Source organism: Oncorhynchus nerka, linkage group LG15, assembly GCF_034236695.1.
Source record: "Oncorhynchus nerka isolate Pitt River linkage group LG15, Oner_Uvic_2.0, whole genome shotgun sequence".
In the NCBI taxonomy this organism is placed as follows: Eukaryota; Metazoa; Chordata; class Actinopteri; order Salmoniformes; family Salmonidae; genus Oncorhynchus; species Oncorhynchus nerka.
This window is the reverse complement of record NC_088410.1, coordinates 55,062,228-55,084,706: the sequence shown is the minus strand read 5'-3', so window position 1 is coordinate 55,084,706 and position 22,479 is coordinate 55,062,228. Positions and strand designations below refer to the sequence as shown.

At 42.9% G+C, this 22,479-nt stretch overlaps 1 protein-coding gene across 3 annotated transcripts; it reads left to right on the top strand.

Annotated features, from left to right (window-relative positions):
- Positions 1–4,719: 4,719 nt before the first annotated feature.
- LOC115142917 (differentially expressed in FDCP 6 homolog) lies at positions 4,720–22,313 on the top strand. 3 transcript variants are annotated; one of them, XM_029682763.2, is made up of 12 exons: positions 4,720–4,871; positions 9,578–9,718; positions 9,814–9,996; positions 10,164–10,391; positions 10,531–10,677; positions 10,936–11,044; positions 11,196–11,383; positions 11,607–11,714; positions 13,613–13,779; positions 20,522–20,720; positions 21,223–21,279; positions 21,465–22,313. In XM_029682763.2, the coding sequence occupies exons 1-12, from the start codon at positions 4,776–4,778 to the stop codon at positions 21,594–21,596; spliced, it is 1,755 nt and encodes a 584-aa protein (XP_029538623.1). In that variant the 5' UTR covers positions 4,720–4,775; the 3' UTR covers positions 21,597–22,313. The 3 variants fall into 3 exon arrangements, with proteins under 3 accessions (XP_029538623.1, XP_029538624.1, XP_029538626.1); XM_029682764.2 differs by having other exon boundaries at positions 21,223–21,310; positions 21,465–21,553; XM_029682766.2 differs by having other exon boundaries at positions 21,223–21,314; positions 21,465–21,553.
- The last annotated feature ends 166 nt before the right edge of the window (positions 22,314–22,479 follow it).

The window sequence follows — 22,479 nt, the reverse complement described above, 5'->3', positions numbered from 1 at the left end:
CCTTGGTTCGATTCCAGGCTGTATCACAACTGGTTGTGATAGGGAGTCCCATAGGGCAGCACAAAATCGTCCTGGTTAGGGTTTGGCCGGGGTAGGCCGTCATTGTGAATAAGAACTTGTTCTTAACTTTCTTGCCTAGTTAAATAAAGGTTAATAGATTACAGGAAAAAGCTACTTCAGGTGCTTGAAAATGCAAAATTCTGCAACTTGTGGTCGGGAGCCTCCCTTTGGACCACACCCAGCCATGCTCTTGTGCCTCCTCAGTTTTTTGGGGTGCATCACATTCCTGGTTATGTGTGAAATTGAAGACTGGCTGATGCCACATAGGTTACTGTGTTCAGTGACTCAAAGTAACCCCGATGCAATCATTTATAGGCTGTATGATATTGTGTCCACTTATGTCAGGAAATGTTGTGCACTTATTACCATAGTAATCTAAGGGCGACTTGGCAAAGATGGGAAGTCAACAAGTACAGGAAATGTACAGAATGTGACAGATGAGATGTGACAGATAATTTCCTTTAAGAGAAGGACAGAACTATGTCACACTCTCTAAGTGTGTGTCAGACCAACCACAACATGCACACCTCATCTGTTTTGGATAAATACTTTGAAGGGTGACGGAGATGAAGAGTGTCGCTCACCATCGGACGGATGTGAAAACAAGGATCTGCTCAGAGGAACAAAACTAAACAAAATACAACACCAACCAGCCGCCACAGGCCTAACACACAGCCACATACACACGCACACACACACGCACACGCACATGCACACTCTCACACACACACACACACACACACACATGCACACACACACACGTCCCCCATCTATTTTCTCTCTTTTTCTATCTGTCTGGAGAAGTGCCCAGTCCAGTGAAATCAGAGCATGTTTTGGTGATAAGTCATCACCTTCGTTGAACAGTGTGGAGACGTACCACTGACAGCTCCACAGTGACACATACGAACACACGCAAGCACACACTCAAAGTCTTTAATAACGTCCAACAAGCTATTGTTTCTGTTTAAGATTATCTAAGTCTATATTCCACACTACCAGTTGAAAGGACCACAGTTTCGAGGTTGGAGACCTGTTTGATCCAACCTGCCTGTAACTGCTGTTTCTGTGCAGGTGTCTCACTCTGTCTGGAGGTATGGACCAGGTGTGTGTTAGAATGGAAGTGATGAGTTACTCTTTCAAGGTCATACCTATACCTATACACACACAATACACACACACACACACACACACGTGTGTTTGGGGGGGTTCGATCCCAGTACTGTCAATCTGACATGCTGTGGACAAGCAGAAGCACTCAGACTGGCCTCCCAAACTGCAACCCCCCACTCTCCAATAACCATACACACACACACAGAAGCGCGCACACACACACAGACGCGCACACACACAGATGCACACACACACACACACACACATACACACAGACACACACACACACACACACACACCACCACCACCACCACCCCCTCAAAGCTGTCTGTCCTCACCTTCCATCAATAACAATGCCTAAGGCTCCCTGTGGAGACAGAACCAACATACTTCAGAACAGCAGAAGTCACCACAAGGAAATTACATCCAGTCACACAGATGACAGAGGAAATGACTAGAGGCTGTTCCCTCCTCCGGTGAAAAGGTAGTCCATATAGAGAAAGGTCAACACAGGCCGCTTGTCTTATTTCAAGGAAAAACAATCAACTGTACTGACATACTTTTATAGGCTGAGCTACATATTCATCTCGGCAACCCAGAACAGAATCTCGCATGAACAATTTTGTTTCAGGTGGGAGAAGTTATTTGGCCTAGCTCGTTGAGGAACTAGGGCAGATTCTCTTTGGCATCAAAGACCCCCCCCCCCCCCTCTGAAAGCCTCTGCCAAGTCTATGGGCCTTCTGAATTTCAAAAGATGCCAGCCAGGGGTGTGTTCAGTTCGGTTCAACGTTTGCTATGTTTCCTGACAGTTTGTACTGAACAACATGTTTCCCTAAAATGCTACACACCATTCTTCACCAGCCTTTGTGGTACATTTGCTCCTGTTTGGTGGGTGTGGTGAGGTGTGACCATTTTACATCGCAAAACTCACCCTCTGGGCAACCAGAATCATGCCAGTCTTCAATTGGTAGTTTGGTACAGAACCGTGTCCATTGAATTTAATGTTGAACACCGTTCTATCATACTGAATGCATTCCTGGTCGTTTAGTACAGTACAGTTTCCATTGAATTGCACACTGTTCTATCGTACTGAACACGCCTCAAGTGTAGGCGCACCCCTGCAAAATCGTGATTGATCCAAATGGAGTTGGTGTCATTTGGTGCCTTATATTCTGACCTGCCTTATTAAATAACCAGGAAACTGTTTTATTTTTATTATGAGAAGCACATTCAATAATGATATTTATTCATGAATAATAATTGCTGTTTAAGCATGGTCATTCCGTTCCTGGTTAGACAGGGGTAAGGTTGCTATACTGGCGTTTTTATCATACATGATTGAGGCCTTTGTTAATCAGAGATCTGTTTTCAGCTATTAACAGATTATTTTATTTCCCTCGAGATGAATGTTATGGGTTTCCTAGTCCGTTAGAGGTGGCAGGTAGTATGAGGGATTTCGATTGTCTTCCTCTTCTCACTCACCCAAACCTTCCCCCTCACCCATCCCTGGTTGGGGAGAGATTTGGGTGTTGCTCCTCAACGTCGGCTATGCCTTTGATTAATGAAATCCCCTCATAAATCCTTTCTAATCCACTGACTCGACAGACACACACACACACACACAGTAGTTTTGACTTCTGCTTCTTTTCAGAAACCAGGGGACAATCAGAATAGTAGAAAAGTCCTGCAGTAACAACATGAGATAATCAAGCCAACTGTTGACATGAAGTAAGAGAATGAAGGCGATGGTAGTGTTATTTCAACGTCAGGTGAGTTTATTGATGGTGGTCAGGTTCTAACAGGCAGAATATCTGATTATTTGCATCCAGGAGTGTTATATATGCAAACAAACTGTTTTGAACTGTAACTCAAACCCAGATCCAAATTAATTGTATTGGGACAGGTGCACATAATGGCCAATAATCCACACTCACGCAGTTAAGTCTCTCAGTGTGGAGTACATCAGTCCTCTGGTGGTCGATTAAGCAATGCGGTGTGCCTGGATACAGCCATATACCACAAACCCCAAACCCCTGTTGCTATACAGTATAAACTGGTTACCAACATAAATACACTACATTACAAAAAAGTATGTGGACACCTACTCGTCGAACATCTCAAAATCATGGGCATTAATATGGAGTTGGTCCTCCCTTTGCTACTATAACATCCTCCACTCTTCTGGAAAGGCTTTCCACTAAATATTAGAACATTGCTGCGGGGACTTGCTTCATTCAGCCACAAGAGCATTAGTGAGGTCGGGCACTGATTTGGGGAATTAGGCCTGGCTCGCAGTCGGCGTTCCAAATCACCCCAAAGGTATTCGATGGGGTTGAGGTCAGGGCTCTGTGCAGGCCAGTCAAGTTCTTCCACACTGATCTCGACAAACCATCTCTGTATGGACCTCGCTTTATGCATGGGGCCATTGTCATACTAAAAGAGGAAAGGGCCTTCTCCAAACTGTTGCCACAAAATTGGAAGCACAGAATCGTCTGGAATGTCATTGGATGCTGTGGCGTTAAGATCTCCCTTCACTGGAACTAAGGGGCCTATCATGAACCATGAAAAACAGCCCAAGACCATTATTCCTCTTCCACCAAACTTTACAGATGGCACTATGAATTGGAGCAGGTAGTGTTCGCCTGGTATCCGCCAAACCCAGATGAATCCGTCGGACTTCCAGATGGTGAAGCGTTTCCACTGCTCCTGAGTCCAATGGCGGCGAGGTTTACACCACTCCAGCTGACGCTTGGCATTGCGCATGGTGATCTTAGGCTGCTCTGCCATAGAAACCCATTTCATGAAGCTCCCGACAAACAGTTATTGTGCTGACGGTGCTTCCAGAGGCACTTTGGAACTCGGTAGTGCGTGTTGCAACAATTTTTACATGCTTCAGCACTCGGTGGTCCCGTTCTGTGAGCTTGTGTGACCTACCACTTTGCGGCTGAGCCGTTTTGGCTGTTATACGTTTCCACTTCACAATATCAGCACTTACAGTTGACCAGGGAAGCTCTAGCAGGGCATACATTTGACGAACTTACTTGTCGGAAAGCTGGCATCCTATGACGGTGCCACAGTGAGAGTCACTGAGCTCTTCAGTATGGCCATTTTACTGCCAATGTTTGTCTATGGAGATTGCATGGCTATGTGCTTGATTTGATACAACTGTCAGCAACGGGTGTAGCTGAAATAGCCGAATCCACTCATTTGAAGGGGTGTCCACACACTTTATATATGTATAATGTAGAACAGTAAACAAGTGTTTTTGCATCATACCTGTGGTATATTGTCTGATATATACACGGCTGAAATTCTGTTTCAATCAATCAGCATCCAGGGAGTAACATCGTACAGCCATGAGGCAATCCATGACCAAAACGCCTTGATTTATAATTCCAAATATTCCCCACAATGACCCTTAAGGTTTTCCCATTTGCTACAGATAGGTGGTATCAGTGAGCTTCAGGGCAGCCATTTAGCAAAGAGCAGGATGTGGGGGTTTACTGAGACACACACAGGTCTGTGTGCCACACACACACACACACACACACACAAACACACACACAGCAATGCAGTAAAATAAGCAGAGCTGAGCGGAGGCAGTCATGGAGTTGCGAGCTGAACTGCTAAAGTCCATCTGGTATGCTTTCACTTCTCTGGATGTGGAGAAGAGCGGGAAGGTGTCCAAATCCCAGCTAAAGGTGAGGGGTCAGGGGTCAAGTAAGGGGTCAGCATAGGGGTCAAAGAGCTGGGAGGATTGCAAGGATTTGCTTCAGTGTGTCTCTCTGCCTTTCCAATGTGTTGGTTTGTGTGTTATTGACGTTTTTACCCTTAATTATTTTTGTTTGTTATCTTTTCCTTGTTTGAGGAAAATTATGTTTTTTATATCACTGTTATCAACACATAAAAAAAAAAAAATTTTTTTTATTTATTGATCTAGTTAGGTCAACCGAATTAGATGAGACACTATTTTCAAGGTCTAATCTCTTTCCTGTTAGCTAAATGTTTTCTTTCACTACCCACTGAGAAAAAACTGGTTGAATCAACATTGTTTCCACTTCATTTCAACCGAAACATTAAATATGATGATGTGTTGTCAACCTTTTTACGTTTTCTTTACAAAAAAAAATCTAAATCCAATGACATGGTGGAATGTTTGGTTGATTTCACATTGAATTCAAGTTAGTTGACAACTCAACCAAATGTAAATCAAAACTAGACGTTGAACTGACACTTGTGCCCAGTGGGTTGGTGTGTTTGTGTGTGATCTTTCCTGTAGCATGAGCTTCACAGCACTGATTGATTTCTTACACCATGTTATTGATCAAACCCCTTGTGTTGACATTTGATTCCCTTTTTTTAACCTTTGTCCTCCCTTCCCAAATCTAGAATAACAAACACATGACTCTAACTGGGCTAATTCCTGGGATTATGTATGGGCCAGACTACCGCTGGAATGGAGAGGCAGTAATCAGTAGTCTGCTATGGTGATAGGCCTATCTTTATGTTCAGAGGCAGACCCTCTCTGAGCCCCATCATGCATCTGGGTGGCTGGTGGTATGTTATAGCTCTGGTGTTTGGGTGTATTGGTGGCTGCTGAATTGTCGTGTGTTATGGGTCAGTGATGCTGTGTTGTGTTGCGTTGTGTGTGAGATCAGCCATTGTGACATGTTTAATCCCAGTCACACTGAGGAGCTCGAACTCTAAATCCCAGCTGTTGCTATGACGATGTTGTCAAAGAGGCCCTGTGTCTGCCTACTTCCATCTTTCTGCTGTCGAGTCTCTTCCTCTGTCTGTCTGTCTCTCTCTCGCTTATCTTACTGTCTCCCTGTCTCTTTCTGTATCCCCACTGGGCACAGATGTCAATTCAATGTCTATTGGGGTGGTTAGAGTGGTTAGAGTGTTGGACTAGTAACTGGAAGGTTGCAAGTTCAAACCCCTGAGCTGACAAGGTACAAATCTGTTGTTCTGCCCCTGAACAGGCAGTTAACCCACTGTTCCTAGGCTGACATTGAAAATAAAAATTTGTTCTTAACTGACTTGTCTAGTTAAATAAAGGTAAAATAAATATTCAAAATTGGTTCAACATAATTTCATTAAAATGACGTGGGTCTCCTTGTCTCTCCCTTTCTCCCCACCCCTCTCTCTCATAACCTGTACATACTGTTGATGAGTTGTACTGTACTTGTAGGTCCCCAGTAACAGTCAGATTGCAATTTACGGGGGGGGGGGGGGTCCTAAATAGTTCAGGGTTGTCAAATGTTTTGCTTTGGGGAGGGTTGTGTGTTTTTGGGGGGGAACAGGGGAGGATAGTGAATCTTTTCCTTAGTTTAGATTACATTTTTTGCAGGTTTTACTATATAATTTCTTCCATCCTAGCCACATTTCCTCATCTTCTGGCATGCACTTCCTCTATATCATGGGGTTTTGGTACTTCCCTTATGCACTACACTTTTCCGTATGCTAACTTATACTATACCACAGGTCAGTATAGTCTACCAGTCTAACGGTCTATCCTGCCCATAATGCACCATTCGTAGTGACAATAGTTGTAGGTGGATCGTTTGTCCAGATCTGCAATAGGCTAACTAGCGATCATACCGCACATAAATGCATTCAAATTTGTATACATTAAGAAAGAGCAGCGAAGACATGAGACACACAACTCAAAAATCTCCCCTATCGATCTTGTTTAGGGACAATAACATTATCCTACCTAGACTAGTTTACAACACCACAATGCAATGAATAATTGCATTACTGTTTTCAAGTGAGTACAACATTCCAGCCTGGTTTAGTCTGCAGTGAAAACGTCTTTTAAATAACAGCTAAAAAGCCCTGTAATTTGAATGTTTCTTTCCATTTGGATCAGTTGTGGGTCTACTCTCCACTGTTTAGAAGGTCTAGAAAGGCACAGTAGCTGGCCAGTCTGGCTGCATTTCTGATACTGATTGCAGAACATTCTCATAGACATCCATTATAATAATGTGGCCACATACTCTCCCGGCAGGCCCAGTTATTCAGGAAAGCCAAACACAAGCTCTGCCTCTTCTCCAATCTAAACGACTATACCTCGCACACCTAGAACATACCGCTTCAATGAGGCATAAATATTTATTGTTGAACTTTTTAAACGCCTTTTATATGCGGCAAAGTAGCCTACATGTTTGATACAAAGAAAAATCACCACATCATGGGAAAGCATGCAGTTTATACAGGGTGGTGAAAGTGCACATGATGAGCTTGATGCTCCTTTCAATAAATATCTAAGGTCTTATTCTGGTGACATGATGATCAATGCTTGGCTGCCATTTGACAAATAAAAAATATCTTATTATGTAGCAGGCTATACCTGCACTGTATCTGCAAGCTGTTGGCCAGAGCGCACCTGCCAATACAATACCAGAGTCACCTGCCAATACAATACCAGTCACCTGCCAATACAATACCAGAGTCACCTGCCAATACAATACCAGAGTCACCTGCCAATACAATACCAGAGGGCACCTGCCAATACAATACCAGAGCGCACCTGCCAATACAATACCAGAGTGCACCTGCCAATACAATACCAGAGTGCACCTGCCAATACAATACCAGAGGGCACCTGCCAATACAATACCAGAGTCACCTGCCAATACAATACCAGAGGGCACCTGCCAATATAATACCAGAGCGCACCTGCCAATACAATACCAGAGGGCACCTGCCAATACAATACCAGAGGGCAACTGCCAATACAATACCAGAGTGCATCTGCCAATACAATACCAGAGGGCACCTGCCAATGCAATACCAGAGCGCACCTGCCAATACAATACCAGAGGGCACCTGCCAATACAATACCAGAGGGCAACTGCCAATACAATACCAGAGCGCACCTGCCAATACAATACCAGAGTGCACCTGCCAATACAATACCAGAGGGCACCTGCCAATACAATACCAGAGCGCACCTGCCAATACAATACCAGAGCGGGCACATTCACTATACCTACGCATCAATTTTTGTGACAAAACTATCAGTATGCAATGGACAACACAACTCTGACGGGAAAATGCTCCAGGGTCTCCCTTAGTTGGTAATTGCCGGCATTTGGTGAATGAAAAAAAATGAAATGCCAATGAATAAAATTGTAGCAGTCCAAATTTACATAGCCTACACCCTGAATTCGCACTTCAGCGCCATTCTCTCACGCCTTGCGGTACAGTACAGTACATTTTAATTCAGTAGAGTAGAGTACAGTATGGTACAGTCACGTTTTATCAGTAATCAAAGCTGGTCCGGACCGAACCAAATCTGAACCAATTGAAGACGTCTATGTTTAGGCCTAGTATAGAGAAGAGCGCAATTGCAGACCGCAATTAGTGGCGTTTTCTGATATTGGCATTTCTTGATGTCAAGTTACACCCATTGTTGCTCGCCATTGGTCCATGGCCATTTCTTTCGCATCCGGGACAACAGTTGTTGACAATTGTGTCATTGTAGGTAACCTAACCCTACACCTTTTCCTAACCTTAACCTCATTCACCTAACCTGCCATTTTAATTATCCTAACCTGCCACATTAGTTTTCCTAACCTGCTATGTAAACAAATCATCTGTGTCGAGAAACCATCAGTCTCATAGCACCAGAACTGACCAATGGCAGGTATCAATGGACTGACCAATGGCAGGCACCAATGGGCGGTTCCTGATATCAGCAAACGCCCACATCAAGAAACGCTCCGAATTGCAGTCTGCAGTTACACCATATTGCTAATATGCCGTGGACGTTGAAATCCAGACCAGTCCAGACTGTACCAAATCTGAACCAAACATAGACATCTATGATTGGTTCAGATTTGGACTGATCCAGATCAAATATCGAAGTCAGTTGACGTTGTAATCAAGGCTGGTATGGAAGGCACCAAAAACAAATACCAAAAAAAAATATCCGGTCCGGACAACACCAAAAAAGACATCCAAATAAGTAATCGTCGGTCCATGCTTAGTGGGTCTTGTAACCTATACACTGTGTTGATGAGTTGTACGTGTTGTGTTGTCTCATAACCTATACACTGTGTTAATGAGTTGTAGGTGTTGTCTCATAACCTATACACTGTGTTGATGAGTTGTATGTGTTGTCTCATAACCTATAAACTGTGTTGATGAGTTATAGGTGTTGTGTCATAACCTATACACTGTGTTGAAGAGTTGTAGGTGTTGTCTCCTAACCTATACACTGTGTTGATGAGTTGTAGGTATTGTCTCATAACCTATACACTGTGTTGAAGAGTTGTAGGTGTTGTCTCCTAACCTATACACTGTGTTGATGAGTTGTAGGTATTGTCTCATAACCTATACACTGGGTTGAAGAGTTGTAGGTGTTGTCTCCTAACCTATACACTGTGTTGATGAGTTGTAGGTGTTGTCTCATAACCTATACACTGCGCTGAACATCCCACACGACCCTGTGGCTCTAGAGGACCACTTCAGTGATGATGATGATGGGCCGGTGTCCAACCAGGGGTACATGCCCTACCTCAACAAATTCATACTGGACAAGGTACTGTGTACACATGCTGACACACACACACACACACACACACACACACACACACACACACACACACACTTGGCATCCTCTCTTTCTGACCCCAGGTGGTTGAGGGCACGTTTGCTAAGGAGAACGTAGATGAGTTCTGCTGGACTCTCTGTGCCAAAAAGAACTACCGGCCTAAAAATGGCGTGGACGTTCTGCCTGATAAAGATGCCTTCCATCTTTGGTGCCTCTTCAACTTCCTGTCTGAAGACAATTATCCACTGGTCCTGGTCCCAGAGGAGGTGAGTTCTCAGCCCTGGACGGTACTCCAAAATCATTTGCCTCCTTCCTTTCCTCTTTTCATGAAAATGTTTTGCAATAATGTCAACGGGAGATTTGGGTGAAATTCTGTCTCAAGTTAGGATTTGTCCCATGATGTGCTCTATTCATTCCCTATGGTAACTTGCAGGTGGAATATCTCCTGAAGAAGATCTGCATAGCCATGAGTGTGGAGTTGAGCTGTGTGGACATGGAAGACTTCATCTCCCAGGAGGCTGTGCAGCAGAGCGGCATCACAGTGTGGGCCTTCCTGGACTTTGTCAACACCGGGAGGCTGACCAGAGGGATGGTGAAGGACTCCGTTACGATGGCGATAGACGAGGTCTACCAGGAGATAGCGGGCAATATCATAAAACAGGTGCTTTTAAACATAAAGAGAATATATAGACATATTTGTGTTAATATGCATGTAATATAAATGTAATCCACGTGTAATATGGCATTTATATAATTAGGCATGTGTAACTTTGTGTGGCCGTATGTATCTGTCCTTATAGGGGTATTTGTGGAAGAAGGGCCACTTGCGGAGGAACTGGAATGAGCGCTGGTTCTCTCTCCAGCCCAGCACTCTGCATTACTATGTCAGTGAGGACCGCAAGGAGTGTAAAGGCTGCATCGAGCTGAGCCACAACTGCTGTGTGGAGGTACACAACACTGGGTTAGGGGTTATGTAGAATGGAGAAAGGTAGTACCGGGGGTAGGCCTACACTAAATCCTCTGGCATAGGATGCCAATGTGGGCAGAGCTGGGATGAGGGATTTGTTCAGAGAAGACTTCGATAGGGTAACATACTTGAATGAATATGAACCACCCCATTATTTTTTATCAATACAAAATGTTGTGTGTGGATGATGCTGTTTGTTATGGTGGTTATGTTCTCACCACTGTGGTTGCGTTGACAGGTGCTGCCAGAGAAGGAGGGAAAGAGGTGTATGTTCTGTGTGAAGACGCTCACTAAGACCTACGAGATGAGCGCCCCCGACACCAAGCAGAGACAGGAGTGGACCACAGGTCAGAGATCATACAGTACAGTACACACTGGGCTTTTAAAGCCTGGAGAAAATAGCAATTTCACACCCTGATGAAGGCAAAAGCCACAATGCGTCCTCTGGCTTGATTTATGATGATGCTTCAGGCTACTTACTGTATGTTGTCACTGCAGCGATCCAGACAGCCATCCGTCTGTGTGTGGAGGGGAAGAAGTCCCTGCATAAGGACCTGAAGCTGCGACGCAGGGAGCAAAGGGAGGAGAGGGAGAGGAGACACACCGCCAAGGAGGAGGAGCTCCAAAGTCTGCGCCTTCTCCAGTGGGAGAGGGAGAGCAAGTTGGCTGAGCTGGAGCTACTACAGGTGTGTGTGGCTGAGAGAGAAAGACAGAGAGACAGAGAGACAGAGAGAGAGAGAGACAGACAGAGAAACAGAGAGAGAGAGAGAGAGAGAGAGAGAGAGAGAGCGACAGAGACAGAGACAGAGAGGCGGAGAGAGAGAGATGACTACAACGAAAACTGAACTTTGAATAGCAATGTGATAGCTTCACAATCACTGTTGTTATATTTGTATAATCTGTGTGCAGGATGCGCAAAAGCAGGCCCAGACAGCTCTGCTGCAGGAGGAGCAGAAGAGGATACAACATGTGGAGCTGCAGAGAACCCTGCAGGAGCAGCTACAGCAGGCTGAGGAGGTGAGAGGGATAGAGAGGAAGAGTTTAGCGGGGAGTTGAGGTGAGCTGATCAGGGTAAGGAAAGAAGGTGGATGTAAGAGGAAGGAGAATTATAATTTTTACTAGGATCCCCATTAGATGATGCTATAATGTCAGCTAATCTTCCTGGGGTCCAACACAGAAAGACAATTCCACGGTAACAGAGTGATGCTGAGACTCAGATTTTTCCCTTAAAAATGTGTGCCAAACAAAAAACAATGATTGCTAAGTTAAACAAACCCTAAAACGCTATGCACAAGGACTATATTTATCAATGTCCACAGAAAATCTTACAAAAATACATGTACTTGAAAAACAATGCAGGTGCATAGTTTCGTAACAGAATGACAGTTTGTGCTGTTGGTGCTGTCATTCTTCACCAAACTTAGTTATTTTATTGTTTTCTTGAAGGTGGATTTAGTTTTTACCTGAGAAATGTGATTTGGTAAAGAATTCCATGTAGTGATGGCTCCATCTAGTATTACTGTAGATTTGAGGATATTTATCCTTGGTCTGGGGGTTATCAGTTGTCCTGAACTAGCCTGTCTGGTGGTTATGTTTGTTCCTAGTATACACTAATTGGTCAGAAATAAACGTTGGTTTGTTTAGAAATATCACATTCCTAAAGAAAATCAAAAGACTGGATAATAATTTGTGTTCAATGGGAAGCCATGAGAGATGATGGCGCAATCGGTTGACATTCATACGGGTAGGTCAATGAAGAGCTAATCTTGCAGCCTTTTTTTGAGCGAGTTGGAGATTTAAGATATTTTTTGCTGCAGATGACAATATGACCAGACAGTACTATAGGTCTGACAGAACCATAGAACATTTATTGTTATAGCAATGTGTAAGCGTTTTCTTCTGGTGAAAGAGAGGCGGACCAAAATACTGTACATGAAAAGACTAAACAAAACAAGAAAAGTGAAATCTGGTGCAAACACAGAGACAGGAACAATCACCCACAAAACCCAACACAAAACAGGCTACCTAAATATGGTTCCCAATCAGAGACAATGACTAACACCTGCCTCTGATTAAGAACCATATCAGGCCAAACATAGAAATAGACAAACCAGACACACAACATAGAATGCCCACCCAGCTCACGTCCTGACCAACACTAAAACAAGGAAAACACATACGAACGATGGTCAGAACGTGACACAATGCCTTTACCCATTTTAATTACAATCTTGTCTATATGTTCAGACCACGACAGAGCTGTGTCCAATGTGACACTTTTTTAACTTGGTCAACAGACAACCCATCCATTGACAAGTTTAATTGAGGGTCACCAATATCAAATACAATAAATGTTGTTTTATAAATATTCAACACCAATTTCTGATTGTTAAGCCCCTAAAACACCGTTCTTAGTTCTTTGCTCAATACATCTGTTAGTTCATTATATGCTAATGCAGTGCTATACATTGTAGAGTCATCAGCATACATAACCACTCTTGCTTTATTCATTACTGATGGTAAATCATTAGTCAAGATAGAGTAGAGTAGTGGGCCTAGGCATCTGCCTTGAGGAACACCACAGTGTAAATCTTTACAGTCCAAAAAGCTACCGTTAAAGAAAACTTTTTGCCTTCCCCTGGAAAGGTAGCTTTCCATCCAGGATAAAGCGTCAGAAAAAAACCCATAACATAACTTTACCTAGCAACATTTTATGATCAATTACTTCAAAAGCAGCACTAAAGTCTAACAGCACGGCACCCACTAGAGGAGAGGGGGAGGGGAGAAGGATAGCAAGAAGGAATTCAAGGAAAGTTGAGAAGGAGGAAAGTGTGAGGGGTGAGACAATGAGGAGACTCTATAGATCTTTACGGGTCTAATTGTGGCTTTGTCCTGGTGTGTTTCTTGTGGGTCAGGCGCGGGCCAGCATTCAGGCAGAAATGGCCCTCAAGGATGTAGAGACGGAGAGTCAGAGGAGGAGAATAAGGGAGCTGGAGGTGATGCAGCTCCGCCTGGAGGAGGCCCTGCATCAGGAGATGAGAGCTAGACAAGACGAGGAGGTCTACTTCCTCGCACAGGCCAGGTAACACACACACACATACATATACAGTGGGGCAAAAAAAGTATTTAGTCAGCCACCAATTGTGCATGTTCTCCCACTTAAAAAATGAGAGAGGCCTGTAATTTTCATCATAGGTACACTTCAACTATGACAGACAAAATGAGAAAAAAATCCAGAAAATCACATTGTAGGATTTTGAATGAATTTATTTGCAAATTATGGTGGAAAATAAGTATTTGGTCACCGACAAACAAGCAAGTTTTCTGGCTCTCACAGACCTGTAACTTCTTCTTTAACAGGCTCCTCTGTCCTCCACTCGTTACCTGTATTAATAGCACCTGTTTGAACTTGTTATCAGTATAAAAGACACCTGTCCACAACCTCAAACAGTCACACTCCAAACTCCACTATGGCCAAGACCAAAGAGCTGTCAAAGGACACCAGAAACAAAATTGTAGACCTGCACCAGGCTGGGAAGACTGAATCTGCAATAGGTAAGCAGCTTGGTTTGAAGAAATCAACTGTGGGAGCAATTATTAGGAAATGGAAGACATACAAGACCACTGATAATCTCCCTCGATCTGGGGCTCCACGCAAGATCTCACCCCGTGGGGTCAAAATTATCACAAGAACGGTGAGCAAAAATCTCAGAACCACACGGGGGGACCTAGTGAATGACCTGCAGAAAGCTGGGACCAAATTAACAAAGCCTACCATCAGTAACACACTACGCCGCCAGGGACTCAAATCCTGCAGTGCCAGACGTGTCCCCCTGCTTAAGCCAGTACATGTTCAGGCCCATCTGAAGTTAGCTAGAGACTATTTGGATGATCCAGAAGAAGATTTGAAGAATATCATATGGTCAGATGAAACCAAAATATAACTTTTTGGTAAAAACTCAACTCGTCGTGTTTGGAGGACAAAGAATGCTGAGTTGCATCCAAAGAACACCATACCTACTGTGAAGCATGGGGGTGGAAACATCATGCTTTGGGGCTGTTTTTCTGCAAAGGGACCAGGACGACTGATCCGTGTAAAGGAAAGAATGAATGGGGCCATGTATCATGAGATTTTGAGTGAAAACCTCCTTCCATCAGCAAGGGCATTGAAGATGAAACGTGGCTGGGTCTTTCAGCATGACAATGATCCCAAACACACCGCCCGGGCAACGAAGGAGTGGCTTCGTAAGAAGCATTTCAAGGTCCTGGAGTGGCCTAGCCAGTCTCCAGATCTCAACCCCATAGAAAATCTTTGGAGGGAGTTGAAAGTCTGTGTTGCCCAGAAACAGCCCCAAAACATCACTGCTCTAGAGGAGATCTGCATGGAGGAATGGGCCAAAATACCAGCAACAGTGTGTGAAAAACTTGTGAAGACTAACAGAAAACTTTTGACCTCTGTCATTGCCAACAAAGGGTATATAACAAAGTATTGAGATTATTTTCCACCATAATTTGCAAATAAATTCATTAAAAATCCTACAATGTGATTATCTGGATTTTTCCCCCTCATTTGTCTTTCATAATTGAAGTGTACCTATGATGAAAATTACAGGCGAACTTGCACAATTGGTGGCTGACTAAATACTTTTTTGCCCCACTGTATATACAGCATGTACACACACACACACACACACACACACACACACACACACACACACACACACACACACACACACACACACACACACACACACGTATATACAGTGCCTTCAGAAAGTATTCACACCCATTTACTTTTTCTATATTTTGGTTGTGCTACAGCCTACAGGCTTACACAAAATACCCCATAATGTCAAAGTGGAATTATGTTTTATAAACTTTTACAAATTAATTCAAAATGAAAAGCTGAAATGTATTGAGTTAAAAAGCAGTCAACCCCTCTGTTATTGTAAGCATAAATAAGTTCAGGAGTAAGAAGTCACATAACAAGTTGCAAGGGACAGAGTGAGAAAATCTCAATACCGATTAAAGAAATTACTGAAGTTGATATGCAGCCATCGTCAATGGTAGAGGATGTCGATTTCAATGGGCCCCTAAACACATGGATGGAGATATTGTACAATGATTTCTCTGCAAGCACAAAGCTTGAGCTGTCAAACAACAGTATGTGGGGTAAGAACATATTATTGGACGTCTATGAACACGCTGTCAGGACTGCGGTAGAATGGACTGCATTGCCTCTTAGTGGTCATATCTGAATTGTGAATTCACGTAATTGTATGATTTTTTGTTACCATTTCAATGATAAATGTCAGTTTTAAACGTAAATACTTTTCTTTCATTTGTCACATCCCTGCAATGATCCAAATCTCATTGATTCGTTCATCATATCAAACTAATCATACCGAATCATTCAAACTAAAGCGTACAAACTAGATACAGTGCCTTCAAAGTATTCACACCCCTTGACTTTTTCAGCGTTTGATTGTTTTACAGCCTGAATTTGAAAAGGAATAAACTGAGCATTTTTGACACTGGCCAACACACAATACCACATAATGTCTGGAATTATATATTTAGAAATTTGGGGAAATTAATAAAACTATTTCACCATGCCTTGCAATAAGGACTAAAGTAAAATTAAAAAATAATATATGTCTTGAATACAAAATGTGAACACTCATCCCTGTGCAGTCTCTGTCACAAGGAAACAATCAATAGAGCATAGTTTCTGGTAGTCCACCAGTGGCTTGCTTTTGGAGTCAGGTCTAGGAATGGTTGTCATGTCATAAATTCAGGGTTCAGCTGGACCCTACTATTAGGAGATCTGAAAAACCACGAACAGTCAATGGGAAATATCATTATACTCTTGGGTGAAGTATTTATTTTTATGGCGATATCGGTAGAAATGTTTCAAATAGGGAGGTTCAAGAACCTCAAGACATTGAAGTAAAATGGAGGGATGTATTGCGAAAGGAAATAGCAAAAAGGCCTTATACTGGGAAATATGGGTTAATCTGTTGACATCGGAGGGTTGGAGTTAAAATCCGAATTAATGGTGGATTGGCCGCTTTGGATGAAAATCCAGCTCTTGCAGCGAGGAAATTAGGAATATACTGTATATATTTGTATTTATTAGCGATCCCCATTAGCTGCTGCCAAGGTAGCAGCTACTATTCCTGGGATCCAAACAACATTAAGGCACTTTTATTACATATCAAACAAAAGATAAAACAGAACATCATATAACATTATTACACCACTACATACAGTGCCTTCGGAAAGTATTCAGACCCCTTGACATTTTCCACATTTTGTTACATTATAGCCTTATTCTAAAAAAAAAAAATTATGCTCAGCAATCGACACCTTATACACCATAATGACAAAGCGAAAACAGTTTTTTTGAAATTTTAGCAAATGTAAAAAATGAAGTATTCAGACCCTTTGCTATGAGACTCGAAATTGAGCTCAGGTGCATCCTGTTTCCATTGATCACCCTTGAGATGTTTCTACAACTTGATTGGAGTCCACCTGTGGTAACTTCAATTTATTGGACATGATTTGGAAAGGCACACACCCGTCTATATAAGTTCCCACAGTTGATAGTGCATGTCAGATTAAAAACCATAAGGTTGAAGGAATTGTCCGTAGAGTTCTGAGACAGGATTGTGTCGAGGGACAGACCTGGGGAAGGCATCCGAAAAAATTCTGCAGCATTGAAGGTCCCCAAGAACATAGTGGCCTCCATCATTCTTAAATGGAATACATTTTGAAGCACCAAGACTCTTCCTAGACCTGGCCGCCAGGCCAAACTGAGCAATCAGGGGAGAAGGGCCTTGGTCAGGGAGGTGACCAAGATCCTGATGGTCACTCTAACAGAGCTCTAGAGTTCCTCTGTGGAGATGGGAGAAACTTTGAGAAGGACAACCATCTCTGTAGCGCTCCACCAATCAGGTCTTTATGGTAGACTGGCCAGACAGAAGCCACTTCTCAGTTAAAGGTACATGACAGTTGCTTGAGTTTGCCAAATGGCACCTTAAGACTCTCAGACCATAAGAAACAAGATTCTCTGGTCTGATGAAACCAAGATTGAACTCATTGGCCTGAATGCCAAGTGTTACGTCTGGAGGAAACCTGGCACCATCCCTACGATGAAGTATGGTGGTGGCAGCATCATGCTGTGGGGATGTTTTTCAGTGGCAGGGACTGGGAGACTAGTCAGGATTGAGGGAAAGATGAACGGAACAAAGTACAGAGAGATCCTTGATGAAAACCTGTTCCATAGCGCTCAGGCGCTCAGACTGTGGAAGGTTCACCTTCCAACAGGACAACGACCCTAAGCACACAGCCAAGACAATGCAGGAATGGCTTTGGGACAAGTCTCTGAATGTCCTTGAGTGGCCCAGCAAGAGCCTGAACTTGAACTCGATAAAACATCTCTGGAGAGACCTGAAAATAGCTGTGCAGCAAACCTCCCCATCCAACCTGACAGAGCTTGAGAAGATCTGCAGGGAAGAATGGGAGAAACTCCCCAAATACAGGTGTGCCAAGCTTGTAGCGTCCTACCCAAGAAGACTTGGTGCTGCAATCGCTGCCAAAGGTGCTTCAACAAAGTACTGAGTAAAGGGTTTGAATACTTACGTAAATATGATATTTACCTTTTTATAAAATCTGTTTTTGCTTTGTCATTATGGCGTATTGTGTGTAGATTTATGAGGGTGGAAAAACAATTTCATCAACTTTAGAATAAGACTAAGATAACAAAATGTGGAAAAAGTCAAGTGGTTTGAATGCTTTCCGAAGGCAGTGTATCAACAATACAACATTTATAACACCATCATACAACAATATGACAATGTACTTGTGTGTAGAGTGTTTATGCTAGCGCTTGTGAGCGTATGCGTGTGTCTCTTCACAGTCCCTGTTGTTCCATAAGGTGTATTTTTTTACCATTAAAAAAAATCTGATTCTACTGCTTGCATCAATTACCTGATGTGGAATATAGTTCCATATAGTCATGGTTCTATATAGTACTGTGCGCCTCCCATAGTCTGTTCTTCACTTGAAAATTGTGAAGAGACCTCTGGTGACATGTCTTGTGGGGTATGCATGGGTGTTCGAGCTGTGTGCCAGTAGTTTAAACAAACAGCTGGGTACATTCAGCTTGTCAACATTTTTTACAAAAACAAGTTATGATTAAATCAATCTCTCTTCCACTTTGAGCCATGAGAGATTGACATACATATCATTCATGTTAGCTCCTCCCTCTACTTTTAAGGGCCAGCCATGCTGCCCTGTTCTGAGCCTTTTGTAATTTTCAAAGTCCCTCTTTGCGGCACCTGACCACACTACTGAACGGTAGTCCAGGTGTGATAAAACTAGGGCCTGTAGAACCTGCCTTTATTATGGAGAGACTTCTCCCCATCTTAGCTACTGTTGTATCAATAAGTTTTGACCATGACAGTTTACGATCCAGAGTTGCTCCAAGCAGTTTAATCACCTCAACTTGCTCAATTTCCACATGATTCCTTCCAAGATGTAGTTGAGGTTTAGGGTTTAGTGAATGATTTGTCCCAAATACAATGCTTTTATATGTTTTTATATTTAGGACTAACTTATTCCTTGCTACCCATTCTTAAACTAACTGTGCTCTTTGTTAAGCGTTGCACTCATTTCAGTCCATGTAGTAGCTGACGTGTAAAGTGTTGAGTCATCCACAAACATAGACACACTTACATGTCATTAGTAAAGATTGAAAAAATATGGGCCTAAACAGCTGCCTTGGGGAATACCAATACAAATAAAATAAATAAATAAGGGGGAGTAGAAATTATGCAAACAGTTAATTTTATAGAACCCAAAACCTATCCGCACTATTAAATCTTATCCTGTCACGTCCTGACCATAGAGAGTCCTTATTTTCTATGGTAGAGTAGGTCAGGGCGTGACTGGGGGGTTAGTCTAGTTTATTATTTCCATGTGGGGTTGTAGGTTTGTTTTTCTATGATGGTGATTGTGTATGATTCCCAATTAGAGGCAGCTGGTAATCGTTGTCTCTAATTGGGGATCATATTTAAGTAGCATTTTTTCACCTGTGCTTATGGGATATTGTTTTGAGTTAGTGCATGTAGCATCTCTGTAGTCACCGTTCATTGTTAGTTTATTGTTAATTTGTTTTTGTCTTTGCTAAGTTTCAATTTATTCATTAAATTATGTGGAACTCAACATCTGCTGCGCCTTGGTCCGATATTTATTCCAGTGAACGTGACATATCCCTATCTGCAATATTAAAGCTTATATTAACCTGAAGTGATTTGGCTGTACTTCTGTTTAGCCAAATGCATGGCACCCTCAGTCAAGCGAGTACACACACACACACACATACATATGATGCTGTTGTCCTCCACAGATCACAACGTTTTTTGTTAGTAGACGTGTTTACTCTCAGAGAGACGCCAACGATTTCCTGTCATCTCTGTGCGGTACTTGTGGTTTGTCTACTTACTCAGGAACTGAGCATCTTAGGGCGTAATGTCTTTTCATGTTTACTTTTTCCATAACCCTGCTCTCTGATTGGTCCTTCCATTATGACATTGTCATAACTGTGCTCTTTGATTTGTCCCTTCATTATGACATTGTCACAACTGTCACAAAAAGAAGCTTTAGAATACACAATAAGTTAGGGCATTCCTATTCTGTAACTGTAACATTATTGCCATAGGTCGAGCCGATTATTTTTAGAGCTCCAACAAGGGTCAGTGTGCTATTGTGACTTAGAACCCTGTGTGGTTGTGGCTCTCCTTCTCTCTCTTCATCCCAAGGCTGCTGGTAGAGGAGGAGGAGAAGATGAAGGCCCTGCTGGTCCTCCAGGAGGAACAGGAGCAGTACATCCTGAAGACCCAGAGAGAGAAGCAGGAGCTCAGGCAAGAGATGGTAACCAAGTCCCAGGCTTTGGAGGAGGCCCAACACCAACTGGAGAAAGTTCGGGCCAGCCGGCACAGAATGGACCAGGACATTGCAGTGAGTGCAACAAAATCAGTATCGAACCCAGATCTTCTGCTAAATGTATAGTATATCAGGGAACCACTGTCCAGACTACTACAGCTACTCATCAAGCAATCATAGTCCGCTTAACTACCTCTGCTGCACACACATATCTGTGTGAACGTGCATATGTGTGGGTGTTGAATGTACCGAAACAAGCCACAGGACGGAAAGACAAGGTTCATGGTCTTAGAGGTCAGTGTAGATAGTTATGCTGTACTTTCCCCCACTCAGGTCCCATGAAGTCTATTTAGTAATTGCTGTATGTGTGTCAGTGTAGACCCTGTGTTTTATATCATGCTCCTTCTTATCTGAGAGTAATAAACATCTCAAAAGGAAGCACAGTGGCCTCTGGATCCTGTATAAACTACAGAAATGTATTATCTAACTGCCCTCTCTCATTCTCTTCTCCTTCACTCCCTTTCTCATTCGCTTCCCCTCCATCTCTCACCCCGTCCCTCTCCATGGTCTCACTCAGGCTGCTCAAAGGAAGCTGCGACATGCCAGCACCAGCGTCAAACACTGGAACATCCAGGTGAACAGACTGACACATCCTTAATGGACCGGTAGGTGAGATTAGTGGTGAGGGAAGTGTTCTAGTGCGTAAAGCTACGTTTGAACAGGTGCCTGTGTGAACCTCCTTGTCCTTGTCCTCCATGCATTTTGTTTCTCTTTCTTTCTCTACTCTCTCAAATTATTTCCTCCCCCTCCCTCTCCCAGAGAGAAGACCCTCTCCCAGAGAGAAGACCCTCTCTTGGAAGCTCAGGGGTCCCAGTTGTGTCTGTGCCCTCCCTACGAGACCCGGGCCTACGCCTGTACCATCAGAGGAACGAAAGAGAGAAGGAGAAGTGAGGAGAGAGTGAACATCAGTGGAAGAGAGGAGATGTGTCTGTATCAAGCCTCCAATGAGGACATGGACTGTGCCTGAGGCCTAAGATCCCCCAAGCTAAGAATGTTAATGTAAATACATACCGCTGGGGTTGTACTAGGGAGGCAGGTAGCCTAGCAGTTAAAAGCGTTGGGCCAGAAACTGAAAGGTTGCTGGTACAAATCCCCAGACTGACTAGGTAAGAAATCTGCTGATGTGCCCTTGAGTAAGATACTCTGCGTAAGAGTGTCAGCTATATGATTAAAATCAAAATGTACAATCAGATCATTTGATATCACTTTCTGTTTACTTAAAGGATGTGTTTTTTGCGTGACGGATATCTTTATGTTCTGTGGGTGTTTTCCCCTTTCTTTTCTCTCTTTCCCTGACCTTAGAGAATTATTATGATGGTAGGAATATTAGCAAAATAATGCTAATAATGCTTGGTGCCTTCATGGGAGGAGAGTTTTCAAATTTAAACCATCAATATGTTTATTCTGTTTTAATTGTAATTATAAACAAAAACTCTGCAACTGGACAAAACTTAGCAGTTGTCAATCAATTGATAAGTTTTATGTTTATAATTAAACAAACTGAGTCTAAATAACTCCACAGGACAACTTGGATGACGACGCTATTTTATATCTTATCCTGAACTGGCGGAAGAGTTTGAAATGGAAATAAACGCTTTACGATTGTTACATCCTGTGGTTGCGACTTCCTTCGACTTCTCTTGAAGCAGTCTGCTTTTATACACATCCTACACCAAACTATGCTGCTGACATGTAAAACTTTGCTAAATCTGTCCTCAACCTCTGCAGAAAACATGGTTAAGATAGACACCTAGTGGCAATATGGTTGACAATA

Coding starts and splice junctions, on each gene's coding strand:
- LOC115142917 (XM_029682763.2), top strand. CDS start 4,776: ATGGAGTTGCGAGCTGAACTGCTAAAGTCCATCTGGTATGCTTTCACT. Junction 4,872..9,577: donor TGTCCAAATCCCAGCTAAAG/GTGAGGGGTCAG, acceptor GATGAGTTGTAG/GTGTTGTCTCATAACCTATA. Junction 13,780..20,521: donor TACTTCCTCGCACAGGCCAG/GTAACACACACA, acceptor CTTCATCCCAAG/GCTGCTGGTAGAGGAGGAGG.